General features: G+C 36.3%; 2 protein-coding genes across 3 annotated transcripts; both read right to left on the bottom strand.

The window, feature by feature from the left end:
- Nucleotides 1-4,657: 4,657 nt before the first annotated feature.
- On the bottom strand, nucleotides 4,658-7,234 carry LOC149620878 (uncharacterized). Of its 2 annotated transcripts, XR_016375440.1 has the most exons (4): nucleotides 7,117-7,234; nucleotides 6,314-7,036; nucleotides 5,557-6,045; nucleotides 4,658-5,457 (listed from the first exon to the last, which is right to left on the bottom strand). XR_016375440.1 is itself a non-coding variant. In XM_089855231.1 (3 exons), exons 2-3 carry the CDS (start codon nucleotides 6,535-6,537, stop codon nucleotides 5,772-5,774), a joined length of 498 nt encoding a protein of 165 aa, XP_089711357.1. In that variant the 5' UTR covers nucleotides 6,538-7,036; nucleotides 7,117-7,234; the 3' UTR covers nucleotides 4,658-5,771. The 2 variants fall into 2 exon arrangements, 1 of the variants encoding a protein (XP_089711357.1); XM_089855231.1 differs by having other exon boundaries at nucleotides 4,658-6,045.
- A 3,565-nt stretch (nucleotides 7,235-10,799) lies between these two features.
- LOC149620877 (uncharacterized) lies at nucleotides 10,800-11,473 on the bottom strand. Its single transcript, XM_089854631.1, has 2 exons — nucleotides 11,423-11,473; nucleotides 10,800-11,330 (listed from the first exon to the last, which is right to left on the bottom strand). The coding sequence occupies exons 1-2, from the start codon at nucleotides 11,471-11,473 to the stop codon at nucleotides 10,800-10,802; spliced, it is 582 nt and encodes a 193-aa protein (XP_089710757.1).
- Nucleotides 11,474-19,218: the final 7,745 nt, after the last annotated feature.

Here is a 19,218-nt window from a genome sequence, read left to right as displayed (position 1 = left end):
TTGAACGTTAAAGCGACCTTCATCACTTTAAATCCCATGACCTGCTCAATCTGGCAATCTTTGAAAACTCAACTTTGAGGTACTTCCGGTCCCTTTTGATATACAGGGTCTTCAGTGTAGGAGCTAAGTAGTAGAATTACAGTATTTAAATAAACTGTTTAATTAAGATTAAAACTACCCAAGCCGTTGGTAAATCCTAATGTTTTCTATTTCACACTTCAGTTAATTTCAACTATGTTTAAAGTACATTAATTGGCGCGAAATTCAAAAGTTTAGGGTAAAATAATGACTGTGGCAAAAATGTTAAACTGCACAATCGTTCCAATTAGGGTAAAAAATTCCAATAAATTATACTTTTAAGCTTAATCGACTCTCCCGAACTGCGCTCAAATTAAGATTAAAACAACACAAGTTTTTCGCACAGCCACAGATGTTTCCTATTTCACTATCCAATTAATTTAATTCATCATTAAAATACATAAAAAGCGCACACATATTTTAGAGTAATTTCAATTAAAGTTAATATTTCATTGAAACTTGTATTATAAACTAAATCCACACTAGATAAACCGTTAAATTAAACTTAATCAAGTATAATTAATGTGAAATTAACCCAAAACACGAATGTTTTTGGTAAATTCATTGATACCTTATAATTAAACTAACAAATTATAATTAAAACTACACTTATCTTTCACTCAGCCTCCATTTTCCTGTTTAATTCTTACACCTAAAAAATTGTCATTTAAAATCATTTTTCCCATATTGAAAAGAGAGCCATTGAAAAGGCGCGAAATTTAAATGTTTTTTGGGGGAGGGGGTACAGTATGTGTGCCTTTTTAACAGGAGTATTGTTACAATTGTAACCTATTGTATTTCTAATGGAACCGGCAATACCGCAACGCTGAGCCGAGAAACCAGGATGATAATTGTTTGGAACTATCGGGTGAGGACATTGGAGCACCAAAAACATACTGCGGTGTCACTTGTTGAACGTTAAAGCGACCTTCATCACTTTAAATCCCATGACCTGCTCAATCTGGCAATCTTTGAAAACTCAACTTTGAGGTACTTCCGGTCCCTTTTGATATACAGGGTCTTCAGTGTAGGAGCTAAGTAGTAGAATTACAGTATTTAAATAAACTGTTTAATTAAGATTAAAACTACCCAAGCCGTTGGTAAATCCTAATGTTTTCTATTTCACACTTCAGTTAATTTCAACTATGTTTAAAGTACATTAATTGGCGCGAAATTCAAAAGTTTAGGGTAAAATAATGACTGTGGCAAAAATGTTAAACTGCACAATCGTTCCAATTAGGGTAAAAAATTCCAATAAATTATACTTTTAAGCTTAATCGACTCTCCCGAACTGCGCTCAAATTAAGATTAAAACAACACAAGTTTTTCGCACAGCCACAGATGTTTCCTATTTCACTATCCAATTAATTTAATTCATCATTAAAATACATAAAAAGCGCACACATATTTTAGAGTAATTGCAATTAAAGTTAATATTTCATTGAAACTTGTATTATAAACTAAATCCACACTAGATAAACCGTTAAATTAAACTTAATCAAGTATAATTAATGTGAAATTAACCCAAAACACGAATGTTTTTGGTAAATTCATTGACACCTTATAATTAAACTAACAAATTATAATTAAAACTACACTTATCTTTCACTCAGCCTCCATTTTCCTGTTTAATTCTTACAGCTAAAAAATTGTCATTTAAAATCATTTTTCCCATATTGAAAAGAGAGCCATTGAAAAGGCGCGAAATTTAAATGTTTTTTGGGGGGAGGGGGGTACAGTATGTGTGCCTTTTTAACAGGAGTATTGTTACAATTGTAACCTATTGTATTTCTAATGGAACCGGCAATACCGCAACGCTGAGCCGAGAAACCAGGATGATAATTGTTTGGAACTATCGGGTGAGGACATTGGAGCACCAAAAACATACTGCGGTGTCACTTGTTGAACGTTAAAGCGACCTTCATCACTTTAAATCCCATGACCTGCTCAATCTGGCAGTCTTTGAAAACTCAACTTTGAGGTACTTCCGGTCCCTTTTGATATACAGGGTCTTCAGTGTAGGAGCTAAGTAGTAGAATTACAGTATTTAGTCTCGTTTCCTAGCAAAATGCCAACCTATTAAAACCAGGACAAATTGGACAGGATGTTTATTTTGGGTGAAGGTCGCAGTAACGTTCAACTAAAGGCAGTGTTTTATGCCGAACGGTTTCGACACCGACAACATCCGGTGCGAAGCACCTTTTCCGACATTGGCGAGCACCTTCGTGATTTCGGTAGTGCGAGATCGTGAACGTAGAAGAGACTGTATAGTCTGTAATGAGGATAGAGATTTGGCATCGTAGCACGTTTTGAAGCCAATTCATGCTAATAGAAGAGCGGTGGAACAAGAAGTTGCACTAAGCCATTCTACTGTTTGTGCCAGTATTCAAGGGCATCATTACCGGCATTATCATACCCCCCTACATCAAGCCTTAACGGACGAGGATTTCGTAAGACGGCAATACCATTAGTCTTACCTTGCGTCATGAGTTTACTGCTTGCAAATGTATTGCAAGACATGGACAGTCGTCTGGAAGAGTGCCTAAACCACAATGGTAGAAACGTCGAATATTTACGTTGAGGTGTTCACCAAACAGTTAAGAGGTTGTAATTTGAGGCCCACGTTCTAAGACTAATCGTAGGACAGTGCTTTAAAATATTTTGTTGTATTCTCCAGTATTCTTTTTGTACTTTGTCACTAGTTGTCACTTGCATACAATAAAACACGAATTCTAAACATTTATTTACACCCTGTATAATTTAGTATGACATCACCCCTTGGCAGTATTGGGGGTTGTACATAAAGGAAGCTGTTGGTCTGATCTCGACACCACTGTACATGTATACAGTGTACGAAACAAATATTTTTCTTCCATATTTCAAATACCGTCGTTTTTAAGCTTCTTTCATAAATAAAGTGCAACATTATATGCTTATCGAAATCAATGTTATTGGATATAAGTTAAATGTAATTAACGATACTTAAGTACTTCTTTAAGCAATTAGAAATAGATCAACCCCAAATGTATGACGGTAAAGCAAACATAATTATTCCTAATTTAATTACATTAAGACTGAAGTAACAGATATTATAAAAAAACGTCTTGGTATGGACCAAGGCCGAAAAAACAAACGATATGTGTGAGGTTTATCAATTGGCTGAAGTTCAGATATTGCAATTTTTTTAGTTATTTTTATCCATTTAATCCTTAATCAATATTAAATTCAATCAACTGATTTTACTGTTAATCGATCTATTCCCTCTAAATTAATTGAAAAAATTACATATCTACGCTTTTTCATGAAAAATTACATTTTCCGAAAACATTTTATCATGAAATTAATTATTTTGAAGGTATTTCGTGTAAGCACCTTGACGGACATAGTTTTAATTGTTGCTGGCTTGACAAATTTTCAAGTTTGCATCAAAAAAAAACTTAAATCGGTAAGTTGCTAAGAAGACTGATGATAAAAAATATGATAATTTAAATTTATTTTGTTCAGACTCGTTAATAAACGAATGCCGTATACTTAAGACAAAGCAACATCGTTTATTCTGTGTGGTTTTTGTTAGTAGGTAGCTATCTGTAGCACTGGAAAAATATGACATCGGTATAAATTAAACCAAAGGTATAGGTAAAGATTACATAAAAAGAAATACGTTTCAGTACCAATGGCTTGTTATATTCATTTCCATTCATTACCAGTTAAACGAAGAAGGTCACACTTAACTTAACCCCCCCCCCCAAGAAAGTCTAAAGTACGAAGAGGGAAATTGCAGTGCAACCTTTTTTTCATAGTCGCGACATTAGAAATGTAGCATTTCGATATACGAAATTAAATGTATGAATTCGTGCAACACCCTGGTTTGGCATCCACTATTAAATATTTACATTTTCCTTTCGAATTATGTCAAAGTTCGCTTGGTATTTTTAGACACAGTATTTCAAATATTCAATATTGATCCCTCAACACGTACGGCCTTCAAAATAATTAATTTCATGAAAAAATGTTTTCGGAAAATGTAATTGTTCTTGAAAAAGCGTAGATATGTAATTTTTTCAATTAATTTAGAGGGAATAGATCGATTAACAATAAAATCAGTTGATTGAATTTAATATTGATTAAGGATTAAATGGATAAAAATAACTAAAAAAATTGCAATATCTGAAACTTCAGCCAATTGATAAACCTCACACATATCGTTTGTTTTTTCGGCCTTGGTCCAAACCAAGACGTTTTTTTATAATTCATCCATGGCTCGCAAACTTAACCCATAGAAAACTGTCATTAACTTTAATTTTATGATGAGATTGTAACTCTACATAGTTTAAGATATTTATTGCTTCAACTTCAATAAAATTGTTTATTATTTATTATGAAATATTTTAAGACTTTTTAAGCAGTGACTTTGGAATATAAATGGGTGAAAAGAAAACACTAGGAGATAGTCAATAGCTCAAGTTCTGTTTTTGTCCACTTAACCAAGTCCGGTGCTCGCGACACACCTGGTGCACCACGATTAGCGAGCTAGCTCAACTTAACAACGAACTAGTTAATTAATTTAAGCTTACTCGTTTTGAAAGGTTGCCTAGCGTATGCGATTGATAAATAGTGCCAAAGCTTGCGTTACCACCATTGCGAGATTTGGCGACGCATTTAACGGGGAAACCGAATACCCTAGGCAACACTTAAAACGCGCTGATGTGTAGTAAGCTTTAGTTTAAAGCAATTTAATGTTTTCGGTCGGAATTCGTTTTTCGTGTTAATCTCGGTTAGCGACAGGATACCATACTAATCTTTAGAGGGACCAAAAATATCTTCCTAACGTAGTTCAAAAGCAACGTTTCTTTAAACGCTTGGAAGTTTGGGTACCGGAGCAACTTACCCCTTTAACCGTAAAATTATGAATGATTTTTTTTTTAACAACACCTTTCCGATAGGCCTAATATTATACAATTTTTCAAAGTTGACTATTGCCAAGCCTTTCATTTTAGACGAACAAAAACAGTTTTTTATTAAAAATAATATTGTGTGAGTAATTTAGAAGAGTCACCTAATGCAAATTATTTACAACCCCTACATTTTGCTTAGCAAAGAAAAACTAGTAACTCGCCCTTTAATCGCGGAAAAAATAATGTTAGGTGACGCTTCTAATTGGTTCCAACATAGACTTAATAACACCACAGTAACAGTGGGATGGCGTAGCGGCTAGTGCTTTCGCCTCGCAGCAAGAGGATCTCGGGTTCGATCCCGGACTGTGGCACCAGGTGAAAATCTGGGAACAAATCCTTCTGCGTAGAGTTTGCCAGTTCTCTCCCCGCTTGTTAAAAGGAGTTTTCCTCCGTGGTCTAACCCGGTTGCTCCTTTCCATCAAAACTTGCAAAGGTTAACGGTAATAGTTAGTATAGGGCGCTGTCGGTTAGCTGTGACATAGGGGCTAGCCACCACCCCTCTATGCATAGTAAAGGGACCCACCTGTAAACAAGCCACAGGCTTAGTGTGGAAATCCCTTCATAGGCAAAGCTTAGATTAATTAATTAATTATTAAAAATTTATATAGACAAACTAGCTATTGAGATTTTGTACAATACGACGTAGTGTTTTTGCAATAATGGTGTTTACAGAGTTATTATGCCTTTAGCATGATCTATGCATATTTTGTCAACATCATTTTGCTACAGTTATGTATTTCAGAAGATCCACTGATTGTAACTCCGTTGACGGTTATGCTTATGAATACGTCCAAGCTTCTTATAACGCTCCTCCAATATATGAATGACGTTTTCCAGCAAGATCATAATTATACCAAGTAGCCAACCAATTAATACACTACTGAACAGAAACTGAAAATCGTCGAATTCCAAGTACCCAATCAGGATTTGACCTTCGTTGGTTTTACCTCGAAAGTTCATGTCGTCATGTTCCCATTTAGCCACGTGACCAGAAGAGATAATTAATCCTAACCTATAATGATGTGCAAATGAAATTAACAAATTTCAAAGGACAATGTGCGAAATGGCGCATATCCAAAACATATCAAGTAGTATGAAAAGAAAACCTCTCAAGACGAGGTCACCATAAGTTTCGCTATGTTATCCAAATATACCACCCCATCTAGAGGCAGAAAGAGAGATGAGATGAACATCTCTCTTATGGTGTATATTAATTATCACGGAATATTTTAATAACAAAGGATGCTTATGTTAGGGCACTCATAAGAGGCTATCCGTACCATTTATTCAAAACAGATTTTCCTTGAAAACCTTTGCGAACTGCAACCGACGCTACTTTAACCAAGACATTTTCCATTCCAAAATGTAACCATTCTGAAGATATATTGTTGTTATAGAGATACTTTTTAACTCCAGTTCGCAGGTACAGGAGGGCTAACTTCTCCATTTTACATCGTTCGACAAACACTTCAATTGTCTCAGGAGGTGTAAAACCGGGGTACATAGAATCACCAAATTTCTTTATGATCCCACTTCTTGCCGACTAAAGACAAAAATGTTTCCATAAATCATTTTTATGCACTATCGGAAAATGGCTACAAGTGCAGGTTCCAGAAGCTCATTGTCTGCTCAAAAGTGTTTTTATTTTAAAATTACTCAAGCAAATAGTATAAGAACCCGAAAAAAAACTGCAAATTTAAGTATGCATGCTCAAGCTGTTTGTGCAGTATTCTTAGTTTTCCATGAATCTTTTTTTTTTCAAAATCTTGCCTTCAAAAAATCTAAGGGAAGCGATTTTTGCGGTGCAGTCACCACATAATTTTCGTTTTGAACTGCGTTTAACATTTCTTGAACGGTGTCTATTGGCTTTGAGACAGGAGCTATGCTGGCCGTTGAGGTAATCGAGCATTCGTAGATTTTGGCAATCACGCCACAAACGATAATAATAAGAATTAACATCAATGTCGTCAGATTTGACTTGCCAATCATATTCAGAGAAATTTCTTAAGTAAAATTTTTTAAACTTTGACATATTATGAAGATTTTCAGTTATATAAATCATACGAAATCTTTTTTAATTTACCTTGACGGAGAATTATTGCCAGAATAATCTTCAGTCGCGAAGCCTTTGGGTCTAGCAATTTAAATCGACTCAATAATTTACCAAGAAGATATGAAAATACAAGGAACCCAACCAAAAGTATCCAAGCCTGCCAAGAAAATGTTTTTAGTATACGACAATGGTAATTTATAGTTCCAAATTTCAGCCTCGCTAACCTTTAACTATTAACAGCAAAATTACATACAGAATAAACAGTGTCTAACAGGCATTTTAGCCTGCCTTTGCCAGCACCTGATATATAATAATTGAATTGGTTCGCATATTTTTTTATTAAGTTTTGACCTCCTTCAATATGGAAGAGCTGCCTGTTAGACAGCGTGAGTTTATTCTGAGTACTTTTGCAAATATTTACTACGACGTATCTCTGACGTCATCAATGCTTTATCAAAGGCAACCAATCATGAAAAAGTAGGAAATGAAATTTTCGACTATTTCTCCTTACATTGACTTTCAATGGGTCGAGAATAAAAAATGCATTAGCCTTTTTATGAAAGTCCGGTGCTTTGTTAATGAAAGTCATATCATCCTGAGTGTAAGGATTAGAGAAGTCCACAAATCGATAACGAGATGGAGAAAGAAGCACGGTTGAAATACCAAGATCACATTCCTAGAACCGATAAAAACCTCCCATGTATACAAAAAGAGTTGTTAATCGCAAAGCGTTTCTGGTACAGAACTTCATTTAATATAGATACTGATAGACGTAAAGGCGCTAAACCCATTAAAGGGATACGCTTTATATTCGCAGTGCTTATTGCTCAATTTGTCTTTCAATATTTATGCGTCTGGAGTCCGGCGCCCTATATAGCATCTCTTAAGTCGTGTTCAAGCGCCACTCAACATCACTTCTTTCTTTTCAATTCGTGTGCACATGCATTCGCTCTCCCTAAACATTCAATTGTTCTTGAACAAAACTATATGGCTCGTTTCCCAAAACTGCTGTTAAATATGGCGGAATTGTCAAATTCAGTGTTTCGTGTGCTGCGGGTTTACTACCTAAGGTATGATGCTACAGTGCAGTTCTACTAGCAGCCTAAAATTGTCAATAACATTCATATATTAGAGAAAGTTCAACTCAATCTCTCTCAAACCAACAAACTTGTTCATTTCAATACTCTGTGTCTGCCTTAAAATGTGCTTCGGACCATACCCGCTAGCTTTTCCTGGAAACAGAAGTTGTTTAAAGGGATAGAATCAATCTTTTGACTACTAATGAAAAGCTTTCATTTTTTTAAATCAGATAGAACCTTATATATATATATATAAAGTGTTTCGCTCGAGTTTTTGCCAAACGACTGTAGAGGGGGCAGTGATATATAGGGCCATTAGGCTAAAATAAAGCCATACCATTATTAAGCATTTGCCAAAATGGTGTAAAAATGTGGTGTTTTGGACATTACCTGTAACAATTTTGACAAATAGCTATAATCCTTACTCTACAACGTAACTCAGAGTTAAGAGAGCAAAGGATAATAAACATGAAAAATCAGAATTATGTTTACAAAGGTCTTCTCAAATATGTGCCGCTTCCCCAGTGAAGGTTAAAAGCTACTATGTAGTGGTCTAGACTTGAAGGAGAGAGGAATGGAGTGGAAACCCCCATACCTATAGCGTTGCCTGTGTACCCCCACCTACGGCACCGTAGTCCTCCCAGCATCCTCAGCGGTTAGTTAGGGTCGTACTGGACGAAATTGTAAAGGGCGCTCCCTCTATCTTAAAAATAGAAGCTAGTTCTCATACAAATAAAATGGTACTACGCGGCAGTACTTAGCAATCGCCTACCGAAGGGTAGGGGCGTGCGCAAGGTACATTGGGAGAGATACGGTGCCGCAGGTCGCCCATCATCATTTCCAATCCATCTCAACTTCCTTATCCCTGGTCTAAAGCTCAATACATTCTCCTATTTCCAAACAACCAATGAATAAAAGTCCCCTTAGCAACGTCACTACGGTGAAAACAAGTTGGGCGGTATTTCGCGGCTAGATTGAATTTCAAAATATCTAACGTACTTTCTTAATTTTAAACGTTTTAATTAGACTTTTTGGCACTTATAATTTTAGGCACATTTTTTACCAAAAAGTACCCTCATCTTGTACTAGTCGGAAAACATTGAGAGTATCCCTTTAAATGCGTATTTTGGAACCGCATTTTATGGAATCCGCTTTAGTCCATTTATCACTTCAAAATGATTGCGGTTCATAATCATAAAATTAAGAAGTAATGCCTACATTTCGGGCGATCATTCCTACAAGTCCATTGCAGATTCCTTGGTCGTCGCAATTGCCCCACCTTCCGTGCAAAGGTGATGAAATTGTGTAACTGTAAGAAAGAATTGAAATGAATTTAAAAATCCTCTACATTCGTTAAAAATTTCGGTTTGTTACTCGAATTTCATCTTCGTTGCTAAGGCTTTCAATATTTCGAAATCGCTGCCTTGGTATTGCAGTTTATTATTCCCATCTCTTACAAAACGAAATGAATAATGCTAGGTAACAAGGTATGAAAGAATTTACTTTAAACGGTAACAATTAAGGATAAAACTACTCACGTCCACGGCAGCAATAGACAGCGACCAATTTGCATAAAAATCCATTTAAATAATATATTTTGGCATAAAGATAACACTTCGTTGAGAGTTTAAGTTCCAATAAAATTTATCCTCAAAATGTCCGTCAAATAACGTGATGCGTTATGAAGATATTATGACTGGAAATGCAATTGCTCTGTTAGATCATGGTCATCTTGGATTCCTTTTTTCGGCGGTGAAGGTTCTCTAAGTTGAACGTCGTTAGATGGATCTGACAGTTGTTCAATGTCTATCAATTCAGACAAAAATGGTATTGTTATCGATAGAACCAAGATAGTTAATATGAAACATTTTAGTTCAATAAAGAGTTCAAGAATAGGTATTAATATCTGACTCGCTTATAATTGCGCAATAAATCTTAACCGTCGTGCAGTCTACCAGTACAAAAATACAGCCAAAACTGTTTTCTTTGGTCAAATTACGATTGGAAATATAATCGCTCTGTTATTTGGAACTGACAGATCCTTTTGCTCGTACAGATAAATAATGTTAATCAATTCAGACAAAAATGGAATTTTATCGATCAACATATTATCGATAATGTAAATCATTTTTCGTTCGAGTCCAAGAATATTTATAAGACACTCCGATGCAACCTTGGCACATGCGCAGATCGAATACTGGGTCCAAAACAACAAAAATTAAGTTATAAATGTTGAGTTTGTCGGTTACTCAAAACGTTAATTACTTTTACCTCGACAACTCATTATGAAATAAAATAACTTTATTAACAAAAGAGAAACATACTACTATCAACGATCGTGAGTTTTCGTGACCCCTAGAACAAGACCCCGATTCCTTAGGGAGCATTAGTTTAAGTAGTATACAATACGCCAAAAAATAGTACCAGATTAGCAATCGATATAGGCCAAACAATAGAATTAGATAAACAACGCTTAAGAGTTACATTCGTAAAAAAAGCTATTTAGATTGGATTCATAACATCTCCCTTTCTCGAGGAAGCGAAGCGCGAGATGAGGAATTGCATCGCTGGCTCGGATTGACTTGAAGACGCAATGGCTTGCGAACTTTGCGGCCCGACCGGCGCGGGATGGCGTCAGGAATCAGGATCTTCGTCGACCGCGTCGTGTGGTAAATTAAATGGAACATGACGTTCCGGGTTTTCCGTGACTTCCACCGGTTCCGTACATGGTGTTAGTTGGAACGAATCCATGATAATGGAATAAGGGTCGCTGCTTTCTTCTGCCTCGGCCCTATGCTGAAGATGATTTGCATGGAAGGTGGGAGAAACTTCATCCTGGAGTTGAACCGTATGCACGAGCTTTCGGGATTCTGTCACCCAACCGGCGGTCCAAGTGTGTACTAAGGCGTTCCTTGCCCAGACAAAATCACCAGTATTAAACCGGCGAAGACGTGCCCCATGTCGACGGTTAAACTGGCACTCCATTTCCATGTCACGGGCAGCGACGTGCTTGTCCAGTGGACGAACAATGTTCAAGGACATTCTGAGTTTGCGTCCAAGGAATAGTTCCGCAGGAGTCTGACCTTGAATACGGTCATTTGGCGTAGTCCGGTACGTCGTAAGGAAAACTTCCAACAGCTCTTGAACCTTGCCTTGGCCTTCAAGCTTGAATAGTGCCCGTTTAAACGTATCCACAAATCGTTCCACTTGACCATTTGACTGTGGGTGATACGGTGGCGAAAAGACATGTTGAATACCGGGCCTTGCGCAGAACGTAGCAAAGGCTTCGGAGGTAAATTGTGCACCATTATCGCTAACGATAGTGTCTGGTAGTCCATAACGAGCGACAAGGCCTCTTAGAGTCTTTATCTCTCAAAAGATCTCGATCAATCTACATATCCTTTTGACTCTAATAACTACATCACAGTCAAAGGGCGAATGTAATTTTCGGTTCGCAATATTTTCAGTTTTAAAATATAAAAATAAATTCATCTAGCTCTATTTTTCAAATATCCAAGTATTTGAACTTCCTCGAAGCAAATGTTTCCAGAAAATAAACAGTACCATCAAGGCAGGGAGGAGAGACTTGAGAGGGAGTGTTAAAGTGAATAGGCGCGTTCGTTCGCTTCGTGGCTAAAATCGTCTCTCTCTGGCGCTGACTCGGGGCCTCATCGCGGTGTCCGCGCGCATGCGTCAAATTTAAAAACCGGCTTTGAACTAGCAGGGGAAGGTCGTGTTTGAATTTCTGCCATGGTTAACTATAAGAAAAGTTGTTTTTTAATTGTTCAAGTAACCCTAAGTATTTAACAAGACCCGATATGGTAAATATCGTTTTCAAACCATTTCCCAAATCCAAAAACAAAGCTTGAAATTTATTGAAAGTGAATAGTAGCTAGTGGAAATCGGTCTTCCACAAGCTAATATCGATGTTTTACATTTTTCTATCTGGGTTTTTGGCTTTGGAAACGCGTGGAAGGATATTCCTTTCATATATTTTTAAGCGAATACCTTGAATCATTCCTACAAACGTTACAAAAACAATTTGGCATTTTTATTAAGCCTCGATTTCCTCCCAACAGACGTTGATTGTTGTTTGAAAGAGCGAGTGGGGCAGCAGTCGATGGAAGCGGAAGCTGGCGGCAGAGATAATTTTTAAATTCTCTCTGCTGGCGGTAGTAAACGACGTCACTCGCGCCTGCGCGTTAGCTAAAGTTGTGGAACGGAGATAAAAATTCCTACCCCCACTTTCTTTCCCATTTGCCACTGTATGACGGTTTTTTTAGCATTAGATCAACACTCCCTCTAACGTTCCTTACTCCCTGATCAAGGTAGTTTCTCTGAAATTTTTGTGAAAAAAACTAAGATAAAAATTTTTTAAAAATAATTGATGTTTTATAATCACGTCTTCAAAAATGAAAATTTGAATATCTGTTACTTCAAACAATTAATTTTCTACACTTATCTCTTACTTCTTCGCGTCTTTGTCTACAAAGACAGTTTTTATTAATATCTGTGACTTCAGTCTTAATATGAATTAAAACTGTTTAGAAACTAGTATTTTAAAACTTATACTGAAAAGCAGGCGCTCCATTTAAGTCTTGTGGTATTGCGCGTTTATTAGTTACCGCGTTTGAACTAACAAGGACCTAACCATCTATTAGAGAAGTATTAATCCTGATTGCTTTCACGGCCAGTCCAATTCAAATTGTCTTCCCGTCATTTTCACGTGCAAAGCACAGTGGATGCAATAATACAAATAGATTCCGAAGACCTAGGCTAAAAAATTATTATGTAGACCTGTGTACAAACCTTTTCCGTAGACCTGTGCTGGTTGACCACATTTCCTAAATTTTATAATTTTTCCTATTTTCAGATGTCTTCCCATTAGTTCCTACAATTTCGATAATTTTCCTATTTTTAGAAATTGTAGATATTTTGTGCGCTCTCACTTTTGGTTTTGTTATATATCACTCAAAACATAGAAATTTGACAGAAAGTAATGCCGATTTCACTAGCTACTAGCTACTAGCAATCAGCCACCGTGGATTTACAATACAAGCTAACGCTTCTGTGATTCAGGTATTCTGATCGCGTTTTAAGTTTTAGTTTAGTATTCCATGAGGTATGTAGCTAAAGCTATGGAAGCCTCTAAAAATATTTGTCACGGAAGTCTGTGAGGTTTAAAAGTTATAGCATATGTTTCTAAGATTATGTTCCATAAGTATGACACTTCCTATACTTCGAAATGCTAGAGACTTAATGAGAGCTAGTTCGAGAACGACGCGAGAATTGACTACACGGGATTTTCTACTCAATCTTCCTATTTAATCTGTACTAAGCTTTACGAGAATCTATGACGTTCCATTTACGTCACTTCGAGACAAGCTCTCAGTAACCAGTGACAAATTTATGTAACATATCTTACGAACTTATGGTTATAATTAAACCAAAGCTCCTTTGTAAATCTTGTCTTATTACTTTCAAAGCATTTGCAACCTATATTTTGCTATTTGTCTTTTCCCGTTTTTTTAATTATACATCTATATCTATATAAATCAAAGTCCTGACTGACTGACAGAATGACTGATAATCAACGCCCAGCCCAAACCGCTCGCGCGTTTCAACCGATTTCACAAATATTTAGTACACTGGATTCCATTAACCTATAGACGGGCTGAATAGTCTTTCGGGATCGATTTGTTGCCATCATTTTAAATGGCGGCCAGATATTTAAAACCCTTCTTTATAGAATAATGTCTGCGTTTAAAGTAATAAAAAATGTCCCGACGAGCTGATGGGCGACGCCGAGTGCCTTCGCTCCTAGGATGCTGCAAAAATATTTGTCGAATCAGTAAAATGTACCCATTCTTGAAAGTTCTTACTACACGCAAGCGATGCCGCGGGTAACAGCTGTCTCCTATAATTTCCTGTAAATCAATTGTAAATTTCCTATTTTCCTATAACTTTTACAACAGATTCCTTAGGCCTCTGCACAAACCGATTCAGTAGGCCTGTGCACAAAAATATTCCGTAGACCTGTGCACAAACAGATACCGTAGACATGTGCATAAACAGATACCGTAGACATGTGCATAAACAGATACCGGTGACTTGTACACAAACGGAAGTCACAGGGTTGTGCACAAACAGATGTCATAGACTTGCGCCAAAAATACATCATAGACTTGCTCAAAAAGAGATGTCATGGACATGTGCACATCAGATTCCATGGACAAGAGCACAAACAGAAGTCTTAGACTTGTTCACAAACAGAAATCATAGACCGTTTACATAAAGATTCCATAGACCTGTTTACATAAAGATTCCATAGACCTGTTTACATAAAGATTCCATAGACCTGTTTACATAAAGATTCCATAGACCTGTTTACATAAAGATTCCATAGACCTGTTTACATAAAGATTCCATAGACCTGTTTACATAAAGATTCCATAGACCTGTTTACATAAAGATTCCATAGACCTGTTTACATAAAGATTCCATAGACCTGTTTACATAAAGATTCCATAGACCTGTTTACATAAAGATTCCATAGACCTGTTTACATAAAGATTCCATAGACCTGTTTACATAAAGATTCCATAGACCTGTTTACATAAAGATTCCATAGACCTGTTTACATAAAGATTCCATAGACCTGTTTACATAAAGATTCCATAGACCTGTTTACATAAAGATTCCATACCCATTTGTACAAAACGATTCCATACCCATTTGTACAAAACGATTCCATACCCATTTGTACAAAACGATTCCATACCCATTTGTACAAAACGATTCCATACCCATTTGTACAAAACGATTCCATACCCATTTGTACAAAACGATTCCATACCCATTTGTACAAAACGATTCCATACCCATTTGCACAAAACGATTACATATCCATTTGCACAAAACGATTCCATAGACCTGTGCCCAAAGAGATTCCACAAAAAGATTCCCTAGACCTGTGCTCAAAAAAAATATTACGTAGGCCTGTGCACAAACAGATGCCGTAGACCTGTGTACAAACAGATTCCGGAGACCTAAGCACAGATTCCGGAGACCTAAGCACAGATTCCGGAGACCTAAGCACAGATTCCGTAGACTTGTACACAAGTGGAAGTCACAGGCTTGTGCACAACAGATGTCATAGACATGTTCAAATCAGATTCCATAGTTTTGTGCACAAACAGAAGTCATAGACCTGTGCACAAAAACATTCTATAGACTTGTGCACATCAAGTTTCCATAGACCTGTGCAAAAAAGATTTCATGGAACTGTGCACAAAACATTATATAGGTTTGTGCACATAAAGATTCCATAGACCTGCGCGCTAAAGATTCCATAGGCCTGTGTACATAAAGATTTCATACCCATAGCACAAAACTATTCCATACCCATTTGCACAAAAATATTCCCTAGACCTGCGCACAAAAATATTTCATAAAACTGTGCCAAAAAGATTCCATTGACCTACGCACAAAATATTCTATTGGCTTTTGTATAAACATGTGATATAGACCTGTGTTCAAAAATACTCCATGGACGTGTGCACAAAAACATGCCTTGGACCTGTTCAGAAACATTCCACACCCATTTGCTCAAACATTTTCCGTAGACCCGTGCACAAACAGATGCCGTAGACTAACGCATAAACAGATTCCATAGATTTGCGCACAAATATATTACGTAGACTCGTGCACAAATAGATTCCACAGACTTGTACACAAACAGAAGCCACACGGTTTTGCGCAATCCGATGTTATAGACTTGTGCACAAACAGATGTCGTAGGCTTGTGTAAAAAACTGATTTCATAGACTTGCTCAAAAAAGAGATGTCCTCGACATATCAGATTCGATAGACTTGTGCACATAAAGATTATTCCGACTTGTGCACAAACATATTTTGTAGACCTGTACACACAGATACCATAGACATGTGCATATATATATATATATGTCAAATATTTGTGCAAAAATAGATGTCAAATATTTGTGCAAAAATAGATGTCAAATATTTGTGCAAAAATAGATGTCAAATATTTGTGCAAAAATAGATGTCAAATATTTGTGCAAAAATAGATGTCAAATATTTGTGCAAAAATAGATGTCAAATATTTGTGCAAAAATAGATGCCAAATATTTGTGCAAAAGCACATCCCTAAGACTTGTGCACAAACTGATCCATAGACTTGTGCACAATCATATGTCATAGACCGGTGTACAAAACATTCTATAGACTTGTGCACAAACCTGAGTCATATACCTGTACACAAAAATATTCCATGGACATCTGCACAAAAACATTCTATATCCCTATGCTCAAAACTTTTCCTTACCCATTAGTAGTGGTCGGCGTTTGGACAAGATAATCCACAGAATTTTGGTTAATCAGTTATTCATGAATAATAATCAGAAAATTATTCGTGATTACATTGCATTAATCATAGACTTCCCGTGGATAATTTCAAGTTATGAATAAAGATAAAACAAACAGATATTATCCTATCCAAATGCCGACCACTACCCATTAGCACAAAAATATCACGCACACCTGTGCACAAAAATATTCCATATCCATTTTCACAAAAATATTCCGTACACCTGTGCACAAAAATATTCCGTACACCTGTGCACAAAAATATTCCGTACACCTGTGCACAAAAATATTCCGTACACCTGTGCCCAAAAATATTCCGTACACCTGTGCCCAAAAATATTCCGTACACCTGTGCCCAAAAATATTCCGTACACCTGTGCCCAAAAATATTAAGTACACCTGTGCCCAAAAATATTAAGTACACCTGTGCCCAAAAATATTAAGTACACCTGTGCACAAAAAATATTCCGTACACCTGTGCACAAAAAATATTCCGTACACATGTGCACAAAAATATTCCGTACACATGTGCACAAAAATATTCCGTACTGCTGAGCCAAAAATATTCCGTTCAGCAGTGAACAAAAATATCACGTACACCTGTGCACAAAAATATCACGTACACCTGTGCACAAAAGTATTCCATATCCATTTTCACAAAAATATTCCGTACACCTGTGCACAAAAATATTCCGTACAGCAGTGAACAAAAATATCACGTACACCTGTGCACAAAATATTACAAATCCATTTTCACCATAATATTCCGTACAGCTGTGCACAAAAATATTCCGTACACCTGTGCACAAAAACATTTCGTACACCTGTGCACAAAAATATTCCGTACAATTGTGCATAAAAATATTCCGTACACCTATGCATAAAAATATTTCGTACACCTGTGCACAAAAAGAAATCACAGGCTTGTGCACAAAGAAATGTCATAGATTCGTGCAAAAAGAGATGTTATAGACATGTGCACATCAGATTCCATAGAGTTGTGTACAAACAATTTCCATACCCCTATGCTCAGATTTCAAACCCTTATGCTCAAAAGAAAGAAGATACAACTATTTCTTCAATGAATTTCAGTGGCCCTTTTCGTGACTATAATTTTGTGTGCCACGCCCACACTCCAAATTGCATCCTAAATCAAACGTTTGAGGCGACGGAGTCGATTGGTTTTTCATTTTGATCAGGAATACTAATTTTTATATTTTTAAAACTATTACAGTTCAAGATATCTTTAAATTCTAGCGCCGCCTGCCCTTTTCCATGCAAGGTGCGGGGCTTTGGTTGAATTGGAACTACAATTTTGGTTTCATCCGAGTGGGATTTTAGTCCAATGTGAAGAAACCCGAAAAGCATTAAAAAAGCAAAAAATTAAAACAGATGTAGTCTACCAGCCGAAGAGTTTGATGATACGTGAAAGGTGAAAAATATGAAATCACATTAGAAAATCTTGAATAATATGAATTTATAGGAAGTCATTGAAAAAATCAGAAATATGATAAGTTTTATTACCCTAGAGGTGTAAAAAATAATAATAGAATTTTTTTAAAGTACTAACCTTTTATCACAGTGAACTATGGTCTCTACGAGTGGTTTGCAGTTATTGAGAAATCACGAGTAAAATATTCTCTCCTTATTCTGCTACGGTTTGGAAACTAAGGCGAGTCTTACTTTTCATTCGAGTTATATAATTGCCTGCCGGATATTATTTTATACGAAGTTTAACCGCGAATTTAAGGTTCTCAAATGCGCGCTTAAAGGTAAATAGCGTGCTAAAACCTAATCAAGGACTGAAAGGGAGAATGAAATGGGGAACATCCATTTTCAATCGATTTAGACCAGTGAAAATAAAAATCAACAAGCTAATCCATATGTTTTATCCAAACTTTCTTTTTCAAATGTTGAACTGCTAATTCTAACACTATCTTTTAAAAGTAAACCATCACTAATTAGCGACCACGACACAACGTGAGTTTTCAGCAGAGGGTGCGCATTTTATTTCTGACGTAGCCTCCTAATTTAAGAATACGCACAATATTTACCAAAAACTAACACTGGGCTTAACACGGCAGTTTTCGAAACTATGAAAATATATACTAAAATATCAAAGAATACTTCATGGTAGGTTATCTAAATAAATTTAGTTATTTTTATGAATCGATTAAAATTTCCAATTCATTCACCCTTTAATTATAGTCAAAAGGGCCGGAGAAAGCTCGAATGTAGAGTACCCAAAGTACTTTCTTAAAATCATGAATTTCTCGAAAAATTGCACTTACATAAATACAAAGCGACCTTTTTATCGACATTATTTCTCAAGGGCTCTTTTATCAAATGGTAGCACGCCAACCATTGTGAAGAACACGTAGAGAGGTGAAATTACCGTAATTTTTAACAAGTCACGAAAATTCTTTCGTATATTCTACGTGTAACGGGGCACAACGAAACCGTTGTGCTGAAAATGCATAGCTTGTATGCACCTTTTTGCACAATCAAATTAGTCACTATACCAGTCCCAGTAAGGTTTGAAGAATTCATCATAACTCGAAGCGTTTTATGTTTGTGATCCTTCACAATCACACGCTTCCAAACATAAACAGCACTATCATATATTTGTATATATATGTATCACATATAATTAAAAGTGAATGCC

This window comes from Phalangium opilio, unplaced genomic scaffold, assembly GCF_054372755.1.
Source record: "Phalangium opilio isolate 3A_F unplaced genomic scaffold, DU_Popi_V2 ptg000209l_1, whole genome shotgun sequence".
In the NCBI taxonomy this organism is placed as follows: domain Eukaryota; kingdom Metazoa; phylum Arthropoda; class Arachnida; order Opiliones; family Phalangiidae; genus Phalangium; species Phalangium opilio.
The sequence above is the reverse complement of the archived record's forward strand: the minus strand, read 5'-3'. Positions and strand labels throughout refer to the sequence as shown.